General features: G+C 40.8%; 1 protein-coding gene across 4 annotated transcripts in view; it reads left to right on the top strand.

Moving 5' to 3' along the window:
- SLC23A1 (solute carrier family 23 member 1) overlaps positions 1 to 14,156 on the top strand; it is a 42,044-nt gene that overhangs the window by 1,791 nt on the left and 26,097 nt on the right. Inside the window, exons 1-2 of one of the 4 annotated variants that reach the window (XM_042445293.1) lie at positions 7,173 to 7,362; positions 8,573 to 8,630. In XM_042445293.1, coding sequence (XP_042301227.1) covers positions 8,595 to 8,630 — 36 coding nt within the window. In that variant the 5' untranslated portion in view covers positions 7,173 to 7,362; positions 8,573 to 8,594. Of the gene's footprint in view, positions 1 to 7,172; positions 7,363 to 8,257; positions 8,301 to 8,572; positions 8,631 to 10,630; positions 10,748 to 14,156 lie in introns of those variants that run through there. The other 3 variants (XM_042445294.1, XM_042445292.1, XM_042445295.1) reach the window with 3 other exon arrangements.

Below are 14,156 nucleotides of genomic sequence, written 5' to 3'. Positions count from 1 at the left end.
CTTCCAGAGAGATTTCTGTTTTGATCTGCTCTAGCACCCATTTGTTTGTCCTTTTGGCTGTCCAAAGCATTCTTCTCCAGCACCACATTTCAAATGAATTGATGTTCTTCCTATACACTTTCCTAACTGTTTAGCTCTCACATCCGTACATAGTAATAGGGAATACAATGCCTTCTATGATTCTAACTTTCATGCTCAGGTGCTCTCAACATAATGAGAAATGATAGAGAATTTGTACATATGCATTTTGAACAAAGTTCATGCCAGATATACTGGTTCTTTTCTTCCCAACATTCTTTCAATATTCTGCACAACAATAATTTCTTGTTTCCCCTAAAATCTTTAGCCATTTGGGGCAAAATAATCTCCTGCACCATTTTGTAAAACTTCAGTAAAGCAACCAGTTGTATGAAAGTCTGTGCTGTGGTCATGTCTAGTTTTTCCTCTTGAGTGCCTCACAGGGGCAGTACAAGCCAGCGCAATAGGAAATGATAAGCTGTACTCGGCCCTATTGCTATGCCTATGAGTTTTCACGTTCAACACTGGTGCAGTTTGATACCACTTTAATTGCCATGCCTCCATCCTACAGAATCCAGGGATTTGTCGTTTTGTGGGGCACCAGAGCTCTTTGGCAGAGAAGGCTAAAGACCTTGTAAAACTACAAATTCATAGTGTGGAGCCACAGCATTTAAAGCAGTGTCAAATTGCATTATTTTTACAATGCAAGTGCATCAAAAATTTCAGGATTCTATAGGATGGGACCATAAAGGTTAATGAAATCACAGCAGTATATTTGTGTAGTGTAAAACACACACACACACACACACGGTCTCTCCTGATAATAGATTTATCTTTCTGGTCAGACACAATATTATATAGGGCACACATTTGCAACATGAAGCGTGAGTAAGAGCCAATTTTTCTACCCCAGGATTCTTTTGGGGACTGCATGGGGACCAAAAATTCAAAACAAACAAAGCCAGGAATGGGCAGAAGTCCATATCATGTTTGGAAAAACTGCTTTTTAAACAGTGTATTTATTTTTCCACAGGTGGAATAATTTCTAATATTAAAGAGCCTTCTGGAACAGGCAACTCACCCTCTTTTTCTGGACAGAAAAAAAGTAAAAGGCCATAAAAAAACAGCCCTGAGAGCCACATACAAGTTCAAATGTTTGGACAATGCTTGGACTCTAGTCATGGCACCCAATGCCTTACCTCAAAGGGTAACTTATTTCTCTTATGAGTTTACCCTATGAAGGATATCAGGAGTTTATCCCGTGAGTAATTATGTGAAACGATTTCACACGACGTTACATGAAACCTGCCATTAAAGTGGTCACAAAGAAGCATTAATGGGCATCCTTTTACTTTCAGGATTCCAGCGACAATGCATTTCTGATAGCACTTTATTTGCGCAATTGCATGTGATGATCATTCGCGCAATTACTCATCATTTTCACTTTATTTGCAGGGTGCTTTAAATGTGCTTTAATCTCTTTTTAATGGCAAAATTAGCCCCAGTGTGATAAACTCCTTAGTGTAAAGTCTATTGCTCTTACATTTTCTTCAATATAACAGTAAATGTTTAGGAAGTGCTTTTCCTAATTGTTCATTTAATATAAATGAACAATTTCTCCTGCTTTCTTTTTCTTAAAAAAATAGAGCCACAAGAGACCTCCATCCAGTAATTTTAATTTATTAATGGATTGAACACAGGCATTCTTCAAACACCAATAATCAGACTGGAAACATTTGCTTTACAACAAGACAGTGGCAAACATTCTTTGAAGTTTAGCAAAGTAGTTAATTCCTAATTTCATTACTAGCTTTATAATTAATAGGCCACTAGTTTAATTGCTCCTAAGATGGACTTTGGTCTGCCTACCTGGCAAAGCTTTCGTTCTGAGATAACACACTGTCAACTGGAGTGACTCTCACGTTCACGGTATCTTCTGGCTCGTGCAAGGAGGAATGAATAAAATTCTGTTACAGATAAAAGATAACAGGCTACGCAATCTCTACAGAGAGAGTCAGCATGGTGTAGTGGTTTGAGTGCTGGACTATGACTTTGGAGACCAGGGTTCGAATCCTGGCTCGAAACCCACTGGATGCCCTTGGGCAAGTCACATGCTCTCAGCCTCAGCGGAAGGCAATGGCAAACCTCCCCTGAACAAATCTGGCCAAGAAAATCCCATGGTAGGTTGCCTTAGGGTCGCCATAAGTTGGAAACGACTTGAAGGTACACAACACACCAACAGAGGTACTCCCCGTTTTTAGGACATCTGAACTTCTATCCATAGTGTTAGACTTTGTGGCCTGGTACTACAATAGAAATGCCTCCCTCCTCTGCCCTCTCCCTTTCTGTTTCAGAGATCACCAACATGGTGCCACGCCATCCAAAGTAACAACATGGCCAGGGTATGTTAACACTCCTGGGAAATGTCATAGAGACAAAAACAACCTGCCACATCAGATAATTTATTAATAGGACTGATGCCATCCTTGGAGAATCATTTGCTTTACACCCTGAGGCAGGGGTAGGCAATCTTTTCGAGCCAGGGGCCGGGTTGCTGTTTATTTATTTAAATAAATAAACCAGGACAAATGTAGGACAACATTTTCAAATGGTGGACACTTTTTTTTAAAAAAAGTGGAGGACATGCAAAAAAATTTGCTGATTTTTTAAAAAATGTTAATATAAATGCATGTTTCTGAGGCGTCTATAGACAATTACCCCCCTTGCCCATCGCGTGAGAGGCCAAAGGCCCCGGCGGCAATCGGCGGCAGGACTGGGCTGGGGCCGGTCCCAAGGCCTCGCCGGGCCGCATCCGGCCTGCGGGCCGCAGGTTGCCTACCCCTGCCCTGAGGTAACCAGTATCTAGTTACTCCCATATTATCAGTGGGACCAAATCTATTCTTAACGAATAAATGCTACATATGAAATTAGCAACTTCCTTTATTTACTGCATTTTTTTTTCATTTATAGCTCACATTACCTCCAATTTGTTCAAGAGCTGTTAATGATTCTTCTGCCTTATTTTATCTTCAGAATAACGCTATCAGGTAGGTTAAGTTGAGTAGTAGTGACCAGCTCAAAGTCACTGGGGATGCATCTACACTGTAGAAATAATGCAGTTTGACTGCAGTTTGCTCTAGCTCCATCCTATGGAATCCCAAGATTTGCAGTTTTACAAGGTCTTTAGCCTTTTCTGCCAAAGAGAGCTGGTGTCTCACAAAACTACAAATCCCAGGATTCTGTACAATGGAGCCATGGCAGTGAAACGTCATTATTTCTACAGTGTAGATGAATCCTGAGTAAACAAGGATTTGAATCTGGGACTCCTCAGTCCTAGCCCCAGTAAGGAGATCATGTGGAAACCTAGGCTGCATCTGCACTGTAGACAGAAATAATGCTTTTTGACACTGCTTTAAATACCATGGCTCAATGCTATGAAATCCTGGGATTTGTAGTGTGTTCTGGCACCAGAGCTCTCTGACAGAAAAGGCTAGATATCTCACAAAATGACATATCCTGAGCCATGGTAGTTAAGGCAGTGTGAAACTGCATTATTTCTGCAGTGCAGATGAGGCCCTTGCTAGGTGCAAATCTGCTATTTTTCCAGTTGTTCCCGAAGATTTAGCATATCCCTTCTCAGTATCTTGACCCAAAGGTATTCCAGGGGAATGAAATAATAAAAGTTAGTACAGTATCCCCCCTCCCCTGACTATATAGATAAATACCACTCTTCCTCACCAAGAAATTCATTTTCTTAACTTATTTATTTCACACCTTTCTCCCAATGTGGGACCCAAGAAGGCTTGTAATATAAGTTAAAACGAAATAGAATTGAAGAAATGCATATTACAAAAGATTTAAAAAATTAAACAGCTCTATTAAAAACATACAGAAAGCAGATGCCCTCATGGATATATAGGTAAGACAATTAATTCTTATGATGTGAACTTGCCTATCTATTATTTAGCTTATCACATTTTTATCCAGCATGCCCCTTAAGGAACACATGGGGTGATATAGGGCTTTTTATGTATATTGTATCTTCTATAGCTCAGATCTGTAGCAAGAGGTACTCGTTCATCCCCCAAGCTCTGGGAAGAAGGCCTTTATTGGCCTATAGACGTCCAAATCTTAAAATATTACAACAGGATACATAATATGGATGGAGAGACAAGACCCTGGCACAAACCCAGATGTCCCCATATCTACCCTGGAAGCACTATTACAGAGGCCAGTAACATCACCTACAACATCAGAAGTGTATTTACTTGTTTGTCCTCCAGTGCAATATATGCTACCCTACACTGGCAATGCCCTACACTCTACATTGGACAAACAAAACAATCTCTATGCAAGAGGATAAACAAATACAAATGTGACATTAGAAATGGCAATACCCAAAAACTAGTTGCAAAACATTTCAACCTTTCTGGATATACAGTAAAGGATTTACAGGTTGCTATGACTGAACAAGGAAATTACAAAGGAAGACTAAAAAGAAAAACAGCTGAATTGAATCATATCCACACGTTCTAATCCGCTAGCAAAGGTATGAACAAAGACAATGACCTCACCCACATTAAATATATTAATATAAGAATCCTTGCTGCTGTATAAATAAGAAAAGGAATCCTCTCAGAGAGAGTTTTTAACCCAGGGAAACTGACTTTTGGTAAGCAGATTTGTTGCTTTTACACATCAACTCTAACTGACCACTGTCAAGATCTTAAAGATCTGTATCACCTTGGCTAGCTCTTTGAAAATGTAGAGCAAGAGGCATGATTTGCACCTTTCAGGATCCTGGCACATTCTATCCCATTCCCACAACTGTATAAACATGCTTTATATGTGAAGCTTTAATACCACTCTGTACTGCATCTGAAGAGGTGGGTTTATATCAATTAAAACACATACTAAAATAAAAACTCGTTAGTCTTAACAGTCCTAACACTCTCTTTTTTTTCTTCCCCTCCCTCCTCTTTTTTTATGCTGCAAGAGAATAACATGGCAATTCTTTGAAAATTAATTTTAAGTCAAAACTTAAAGCCTGGTTCTGCTGTCAGCAAACACAGCTTCTAATAACTCCAGACAAAAGAACTCAAGGGTGCATCTACACTGTAGGAATGATACAGTGTGAAACCACTCTAACTGCCATAGTTCCTGGGATTTGTAGTTTGGTGAGGCACCAGGCACTCTTTGGCAGAGAAGGCTAAACAGCTTGTAAAATGACAAATCCCAGGATTTCGTAGGATGGAGCTAGCTACAGCACTTAAAGTGGTATCAAACTGCATTCTTTCTACAGTGTAGATGCAACCAAAGAGACTTGATTACATACTAAGAGGAAACCATCAAAATATTTCTTGATTTAGGAACAACTTTGCAGAGTTGGTCATAAAGCAAAACAAGTTTAGGCTTGTCCAAACCAAGGCTCAGCCAGTGCCTGGGTGTGTCAGAGGAGAGGACTAAAGCATCATTGTTCAAGAGTTTATATATGGATTAGAATATGTATTTCTGCTGACAGTTAATATTTTAATCTTCCTGTAATCTGCAACATATCTCTCTGCAACAGGAGTACACTTACATATTGTACTTGTGACCTTGTTCAGTAACATATACATCAAACCTGGTGCAGCTGGTTTCTTCTTCCTTTCCCTTCTTCTCACAGCAGCATTACACTTATAACCAGCAGGTTGTTGTTGTTGTTGTTGTTGTTGTTGTTGTTGTTGTGTGCTTTCAAGTTATTTCTGACATATGACAACCCTATGGTGAACCTACAATGGGATTTTCTTAGCCAGATTTGTATAGAGGAGGTTTGCCATTGCTGTCCCCTGAGGCTGAGAGAGCGTGACTTGTCCAAGGTCACTCAGTGGGTTTCATGGCAAAGCAGAGAATTGAATCTTGATCTCCAGAGTCATAGTTCAACACTCAAACCACTACGCCACAAAACTAGCAGTATGCTTATCGAAACTTCTGCATAGGTGCCTTCCTGAATGCTTGCAGTGTAAAAGAAATGAAAGCAGTAGAATGAGACTTGCTAGTGATTTACATTAGTTCCTAATACAGTGGGCCCTTGATATCCACTGGGATTTGGTTCCAGCCTCCCCCTCCATGGATACCAAAATCCACAGATGCTCAAGTTCCATTAAATATAATGGCATAGTGCTATGGAATTCAGTGTCTAAGGAGGCCACTATCAGGACAAAATATAGACATACAGAATGATTTTCAATTGGTAAGGAGGCCAAGAAAGGCTGAACTTGATCACCCTGTTTCATTTACTAAAGTGGCTTATTTTGGATCAAAGTGTGTGTTGCATTTTTATTAGTCCCATCTGAGTTTATCACACGAGAGGGATCCCGTGCAAAAATGGCATTTAAAGTGAAAAACCCCCGCAAAAGCAGATTTATTATCAGACAACATCTGGGTTAATCCAACATCAACCCAGACAGAAAGTAGAAAAGACTTACAAAAGCGCAATTGGATTTTCAGACGTCACTGTAACCCAGCTAGAAAGTCGACAAAACGTAATTCTTTTTACTTCCGTAAAATCCCAAAAATAAAAAGAATTACGTGTTGTCAACATTCTAGCCGGTTTCATGTTGCATTAACCCTGATGTGTCTGAAAATCAATTGCTTTTTTGTGTGTCTTCTTAGATTTGGGTGTGTTTGTGTTAAATCTTGTTTTAAATCCCATTTCTGCATGGGATGCCTCCTGAGTCCTGTGTCATAAGCTCTTGAGTTCCAACAGAGTTGATTTGATAATGAACAAATGTTACTTTCGTTGTTGAAAACCAACATCTGGATTTCACAAAGGTTTATACAGCAACTGGTAATTGCACAAATCATTTGCATTATGTCATCGGTATGTCATCCTCTGTGTATGTCTAAGTGTATGTTCTCTGTTTTTGTTTCTTGATATAAATGATTGTTCCATCTTTCCACTACTGCAGCATCCCTGCTTTCCTTTAAAATATTCTTGGGCAGATCTTTCACATATCCCAGCAATAAATAACTTATTTCCCCCCTTTTTTGAACTGGGTTGTTTATGATCTTGCACTAGCTACCATGGCTACTCCACAAATCTGGGGAGATATCTCTAGGTTCCTCCCTGATTTGTGGGATGGGTGGGGTTTCTCATCTTGGAGCAGAAATATTGGTGTGTGTAGTAGGGACATGTTGCTCTGTAGGCATATGCAATGGGGAAAGAGAAGGTAGGAGGAAATACTGTTGATAGTCAAAAGGTGGAACTACCAGTGCACTGAGAATAATACTTGAGGAGCAGGGTATTTGCTAAAGAAAGACTAGCAAAGCCACAAGGAAAGTGTGAAGAACAACAATAAGAAGGTAAGTGTTGGTGTGTACAGACATATTCTTTATCTTCTCAATTTCAAATTTGAAACAACTAGGGCTCTTGTTGCCCTGAGCCAGTGTGTTGTAAGGGCATGAGTGTTGGACTATAACTCTGGAGATCAGGGTTTGATTCCCAGCTCAGCCATGAAACTTACTGGATGACCTTGGCCAAGTCACACTCTCTCAGCCTCAGGGAAAGAGAATGGGAAACCTCCTATGAACAAATTATGCCAAGAAAAACCCATGATAGGGTTGCTATAACTTGGAAATGATGTAAAGGCACACAACACACACAGGGATGTTGCTACACTGAAGAATTAATACAGTTGGGCACTGCTTTACCTGTTATTGTTCCATCCTATGGAATACTGGGATTCGTAGCAGCAGAGCTCTCTGGTGCCATTTGTGGCACCACAGCTCTCTGACAGAGATGGGGAAATATCTCAGAAAACTACGCATCCCAGAATTCCATAGCACCGAGCGAAGGCAGTTAAAACAGTGCCAAACTGCATGAATTCTGCAGTGTAGATGCAGCCGAGGAATAGTCCAAATAAACTATTTTTATTAACTTGTCTCCCAGCAAAAGCAACCAATATGCTTTTTTCCTGCTAGTATCTCTGACAAAAAATTATGAATTAAGTTCAAATACTTCTTGATCTAATTCATTCAACCCCTTGGCAAAGTGCAGGTTGAAATTAGTCTCTGGAGTTGTAAGTATTATAATGTGGAAATACGGAATGGATAGGTAGATTGGTTAAATTTGAAGGACATTTGAGAAGGTAGTTGCAGTTGTAAATCTGTGCAGGGCAAAATGCGAAGGAAAACAGTGCAGACTGACTTGGACTTTTGCCTCCTGTCCTAAAGCCATGTGAAATGAGATGTTTTCTAAAGAATGGATTCCAATGGACTGACACACTGGATCCCAGCTGCCAGTCAGTTATACAATAACTTTATTCTTGAAATATTTATCTAACAGAGCTGTAAAAACTGTCATTATGGAAAGTGAGGGGGGAATGAGTTTTACCAACGTAGTGTCCTGATGAATAGAGATAAATGTGCGAACTTTCAAAACAATACAGTTTGTTTCACAATCAGCAGCCAATGGCTTCAGTTATAAATTGACAATCTTTCTTGGTATGTTGACTAAAGTCCTTCCCAAGGTAATAAGTGTGCCTGTTGTCACATTCTCTCTTCCTTTTCAAAGGCTGGCCTCTCTTTGCACAGAAATGAGAAGCACCTCCGAAGGCCCTTCCCAACAGAAGGTAAATTTACTCTTCCTCATCAGTACATACAGCAGCCTAAAGTTTCTTGCTTAGACTTTTTAAGCATGGCTTAAAGGCAAAAAGGGGTGGTATGGTGTTTTCCCTGGCTATGAGGAGAGGACAAGGAAACAACTAGGTTCGAGAATAGAATGGAAGAATGACATCTGTTTTTGAATACTTGAATAAAGGATACCAGCTCCAAGACAACATGTGTTGCACAGAGTTTTGAGTAGCTATTGCGATGCATTTATTTAGAGAACATTGATGGCAGCATAAAAGAAGGGGAATTCACCCTTTAAAGAGGACACCACTTCAGTTTTGCCTTGCTTTGATTCAGATGCTGTTATCTCCTGAGCAACTTCCTAACTTCCTTCCTTCCTTCCTTCCTTCCTTCCTTCCTTCCTACCTTTCTCCTTGACCCAGAACATCAACAATGTTAAGAGGCTGTCATTCTGTATTTGGCGATGGCAACTCAATCCCATGTGATTTCCGAGGTAGCTTTTTGCCAGATTTCTGAGATGTCAGTTTGTGTTGTATCATTCAAAGTGTACGGATCATTCTCACGTTTATCTAATTCAAAGATGTAGCTAAGCTAGTCTGTAGAATCAGTATGTAGAGAGATCTTGTAGCATGTTTGAGACTAACTGAAAGAATATGGAATTTCTTTCTTTCTCCATTCTTCTTTCTTTCAGTTAGTCTCAAATGTGTTACAAGATCTCTCTACACATTGATCTAATGCTGGCAAACAAACACCATATTCATTGCAGAATCTTAGAAGTGTTTCTGAGACCTGATTCGGCACACATTCTTTCTTGCCCTCTCCACTGTCTCAGCCACAAACTTGGAGCCTCCAGCTCACATTTCCATGATGAACAGGTTCTGCATGAAGGTGCAGATGAGTGGAACTGCACCTTTTGCACCATTCCTCTAAGCAATCTCCCAGGTCTCTCACTGAGTGTGTACTTACTTATCTAGTAGTCCCCTTAATGCCAAATGTGATCAGGGACCAGAATGGCACTTAACCTGTCCAACGGAGTGAGTTGCAATTAAACTTTGTCTCCCTGTACTGTTGATTTACCTTGGAGTTTATCAAATGGGAGGAATTTCTCTTAAATTTGAATGAAAAGAAAGTGGGGCCAGAACGCATTCACTTAAACGCTAGTTTCGTGCAATTACATGAATGTGCATTGCATTTGAACTGGCTCCCCATTGCCCGAAAATAGCATGCCATTGCCCAAATTTGCATGTGGCAGTATATCACGCAATAACGTTAAACCCCATGATTGTGTTCACATTGCCATCAGATTATACTTCCAGTTCCCCTTGTCTGATAAACTCCCTTGATATCCTCTGGCTGTGGTCTTCCAGGAAGAGCCAGAAGGTTTTGAGCAGCAATTCCAAAAGGAGACAAAATCTGGAGTTCATCAGCAAAAGCAGCCTGTGCTCCTTTTTCTGATGCATGATGGGATGTGATCCAGGTTTAAGGTATGCTAACAACAGGAACCCTTTAAAAGCAATGCATTAACTGTGTCCTCTTTTTGTGAGACATTGCCATTACCTACTAGGTAAAGTAGAATTTCGTCCATAGTGGGGACCCATACACTGTGATCCAAATACCCATTTTTTTTTTGTGGCATGCTTACACAGATAATGAAGTCATGACTTCTCTTCCATCATGGCCTGCTTAGTTGCTATGGGATAGTTTGTCATCACAGTCTCAGTAGCAGAATTGGAAGTAAACTTCCTTATACATATTGGGAAGAGTCCTAATATATATCATTGAGTCCTGAAGCACAGGATTTACAATGGGTCTGAGAATGTAAGCCTTCTTTCTGCCTATCATTCTTTTCTCCATTCTTCTCCTTAGCGTTGGATGCTTTTTAGTTATGCAGTGCTAGAAAGGAGGTTCTTCTGTTTTACATTCCACCCATTGGTTCCAGTTTATAGGTGAACAAACAGCAAAGCAACTGCAGACTGGCCATTCAGCCTTCCTACATATAACCAGTTTGAAGGAAGCAATTTGCCTCCGGCTGTGATGAAACACCATTGAAGGAACCTTAGCTGTAAGACAAAAGGAGGCCAGAGAAAATATATAACCAGTGAGAATGGTACTACAGGTGATCAAAGCATAGTTATGTTCTAATTCAGATGAGATCTAATTGGTTTATAATACAGAACAGTGCTACTCAGAATAGTAGTCCATGGGCTGGGGTTGGTCCCTGAGCTAATCGGTATGGGTTTGTAATGAATTTCCAGGAAAGAAGGAAAGTTCTCAGTGTGTTATGGAGGGGGGAGGGGGACCCTGCCAGACTCCAATATCATTTAACTTAAGAAGTACTAATATAGAACAAAATAATGAATATCAGATAATACAATAAAATGTTGAACCCTATTCATTTCCTTTGGGGCCGACTTAGGGGACTCTCCAGATGTTACTAGGCTGCTCCATTCACCCCGGCTGTTGATCAGACTGGCTGGGGCTGCAGTTGCTGTGCTATGGCTTATGGTTAATGGGTTAAGCAAGGCAAACATCCAAAATGCACACCTTATACAGCCCTGTCTGAGAGAATTTAGGAGAGGCACAGAAGATAATGTTTCTTAGCAATCTAGGGAGTTACCTAGTGCTAAGGCTGTTGAATAGTTTTATAGATTGCTGTACCAGCTCCCACCTTGTCAGCTCTCAGATCAGGCTGTCATGACCTGCTGCTCAATGGTGCTAAACCTATTCAACCTTGCCTGCTGCAATCATCACTAGAAGTATCAAGCAGTTCTTGTTTCTGTACATTTATATTCTAAGCATCATTCAACTGTTTAAAGGGACCAAGATAAAGTTGAAGCATGGGGGGTTGCCTCCAGAACAAAGGCTGGCTTCCTAATATTTTCTTGAGAACACAGTCAACTGCTGCTCTTGTTCATGGATTCAGAGGCAACACCAGCAATTTAGCAGTTGTAGTCTTCATCTCTTTATCTATGACTTCATCTATGACTTTTTAGTCTTTAAAGATTCCCAACATAATCAGATAGTTTCAAACAAGTGCTGGTGGTCATTAGTATGATACTGTCAGGATTAGTAGGATTTACGTTAGTATTGCTTGTTCAGTTTATAAGGCTTCTACCCATTCAAAAGGGCTTCTAGGCAGTTTCTCCTCAATTAGAAGTTAAAGCCTAGCTTTAAATTTCTATCTTTAATTAGATCAAAGCAAAGGGTTAGCTGCCTTTGACTTTATCGGGACAGAAAGGGAGGTATAAATCCAAAAAATAATGATGATGATGTTTATTATTTATATACCGCTTTTCCAAATTAGATCAAAGCGGTGTACAACAGGAAGTACAATACAAAGTCAAAATAAAACATAACAGGCCTCTCTCCCCCTCAAGATGGTGGTCTTTGCTGAATGCCAACCGATATTTGGAGTTTGTTAAATTTTCCAAATAAGGGCTTCTCGGCCTTTTGGCTAACATCAAGTGCAGGAGTGCAAATACAAATTTAACATTACATTTTGTTTGATATAAAACATGCACAAATTAAATGGCATAAAACTTATCTTCAAAGTGAGCATACAAGAATATTGCAGAAGACTAGTGTTTTGGAAAGTTACTTTTAAAACATAATTCTTTATAATTCAAAGGTAGCAAAAATAGTTGAACCAGTATGGCATAGTGGTTTGAGTATTGGATTACAACTCTGGAGAGAAGGATTTGAATCCCAGCTCAGCCATGGAACCCACTGTGTGACCTTTGGGCAAATCACACACTCTCAGCCTCAGAGGAAGATAATGGCAAACCTCCTCTGAACAAATCTTGCCAAGAAAACCCCAGAATAAGTTCACCATGATAAGTCACCATAAGTCAGCAATGACCACCACACATAATATAATCTCTGAAAAAAGGGCATCGAAACCAGAAAGGCACGATGTGGAGGTATGGAGTCAGACCAGGGAATAACTTCTGGTAAGAAGTTATGGTAAGAGAAATAAAATGGCTGATAAGTAAAGATACCACATACTGTATAATGAATACATAGGAAGTATATACAAGGGGGACTGCACACATATAGTGTTTAAAGACATCTGGAGTGTGGTTAATGTTGAGCACTGTGCCCATTTGCCTTGGTTACTATAGATCACGGCATCCTCTTGGACCGCCTGAAGGGGTTAGGTATTGGGGGCACTGCTTTGCAGTGGTTCCGGTCCTTCTTCTCGGGCAGGTCTCAGAGGGTGCTACTCGGGGACTGTAGCTCCAGTAAGAGGTACCTCACTTGTGGGGTTCCTCAGGGGGCTATTTTGTCCCCGATGTTATTTAACATCTATATGAAGCCGCTGGGTGAGATAATACGGAGTTATGGTGCTGGGTGTTATCAGTACGCTGATGACACCCAAATCTATTTCTCCGTATCTCGTTCGTCGGCCTCGAATTCCGATGGCATCTCTTCTCTCAATGAATGTCTTCAGGCGGTAATGGGCTGGATGAGGAAAAACAGATTGAAACTGAATCCAGACAAGACGGAGGTGCTCATGGTAGCGGCCCCGAAACCAAGAATTGGGTTGCAACCTCCAGTCCTGGATGGGGTCACACTCTCCTCCAGCGACTGTGTTCGCAGTCTGGGGGTGCTCCTTGACTCGTCGCTCCTGATGACAAATCAGGTAAATGCGACGGTCAGGAGTGCCTGTTATCAGCTTCGGCTGATACGCCAGCTGCGCCCTTTTCTGGAAGTAAGGGATCTCGAGACGGTTGTGCACGCACTGGTAACCTCACGCCTTGATTTCTGTAATGCACTCTACATGGGGCTACCCCTGTGCTTGACTCGGAAATTACAGCTGGTTCAAAACATGGCAGCCAGGCTTGTGTCAGGTACATCTAGGAGGGACCACATTACTCCGGTTTTGAGGTCCCTCCACTGGCTGCTTATCAGTTTCCGGGCCCAGTACAAGGTGTTGGTTATCACCTTTAAAGCCCTAAATGGCTTGGGTCCAAACTATCTTAGAGACCGCCTCCTCCCGTACAATCCTCCCCGCGCTCTCCGGTCCTCTGGGAGGAACTTACTGCAGCCTCTAAAATCTAGGCTTGCGGCAACCTCCCAGAGGGCATTCTCTGCTGTCGCCCCCAAACTCTGGAACGACCTGCCGGATGAGATCCGTCAGATAACATCATTAGACAGCTTTAAAAAAGCGGTCAAGACGGATCTCTTCCGGCAGGCCTTTCCAGATTAACCATCCCGGCCCAGGTTCCCAGGTTCCCTGATTCCCTCATTCCTCCCGTGGCCCCATCTTAGAGATGGTTGAGGATCAACAGAGGGATATCAGGGTTTTTAGTTTTAATTGCTGTTTTTATCCTTGATATTGTATTTTTAATATGTTATACTATTTAATACTGTCTTAAGGGGGGAGGGATAAAGTGTTTTTAATTGTCATATTTTATATTTTACTGTTGTTAACCGCCCGGATTGGTTTGCCAGAGGGCGGTATACAAATAAATATTATTATTATTATTATTATTATTATTATTATTATTATTATTATTATTATT

Source organism: Sceloporus undulatus, chromosome 1, assembly GCF_019175285.1.
Source record: "Sceloporus undulatus isolate JIND9_A2432 ecotype Alabama chromosome 1, SceUnd_v1.1, whole genome shotgun sequence".
Taxonomy (NCBI): Eukaryota; Metazoa; Chordata; class Lepidosauria; order Squamata; family Phrynosomatidae; genus Sceloporus; species Sceloporus undulatus.
This window is presented reverse-complemented; position numbering and strand designations above follow the sequence as displayed.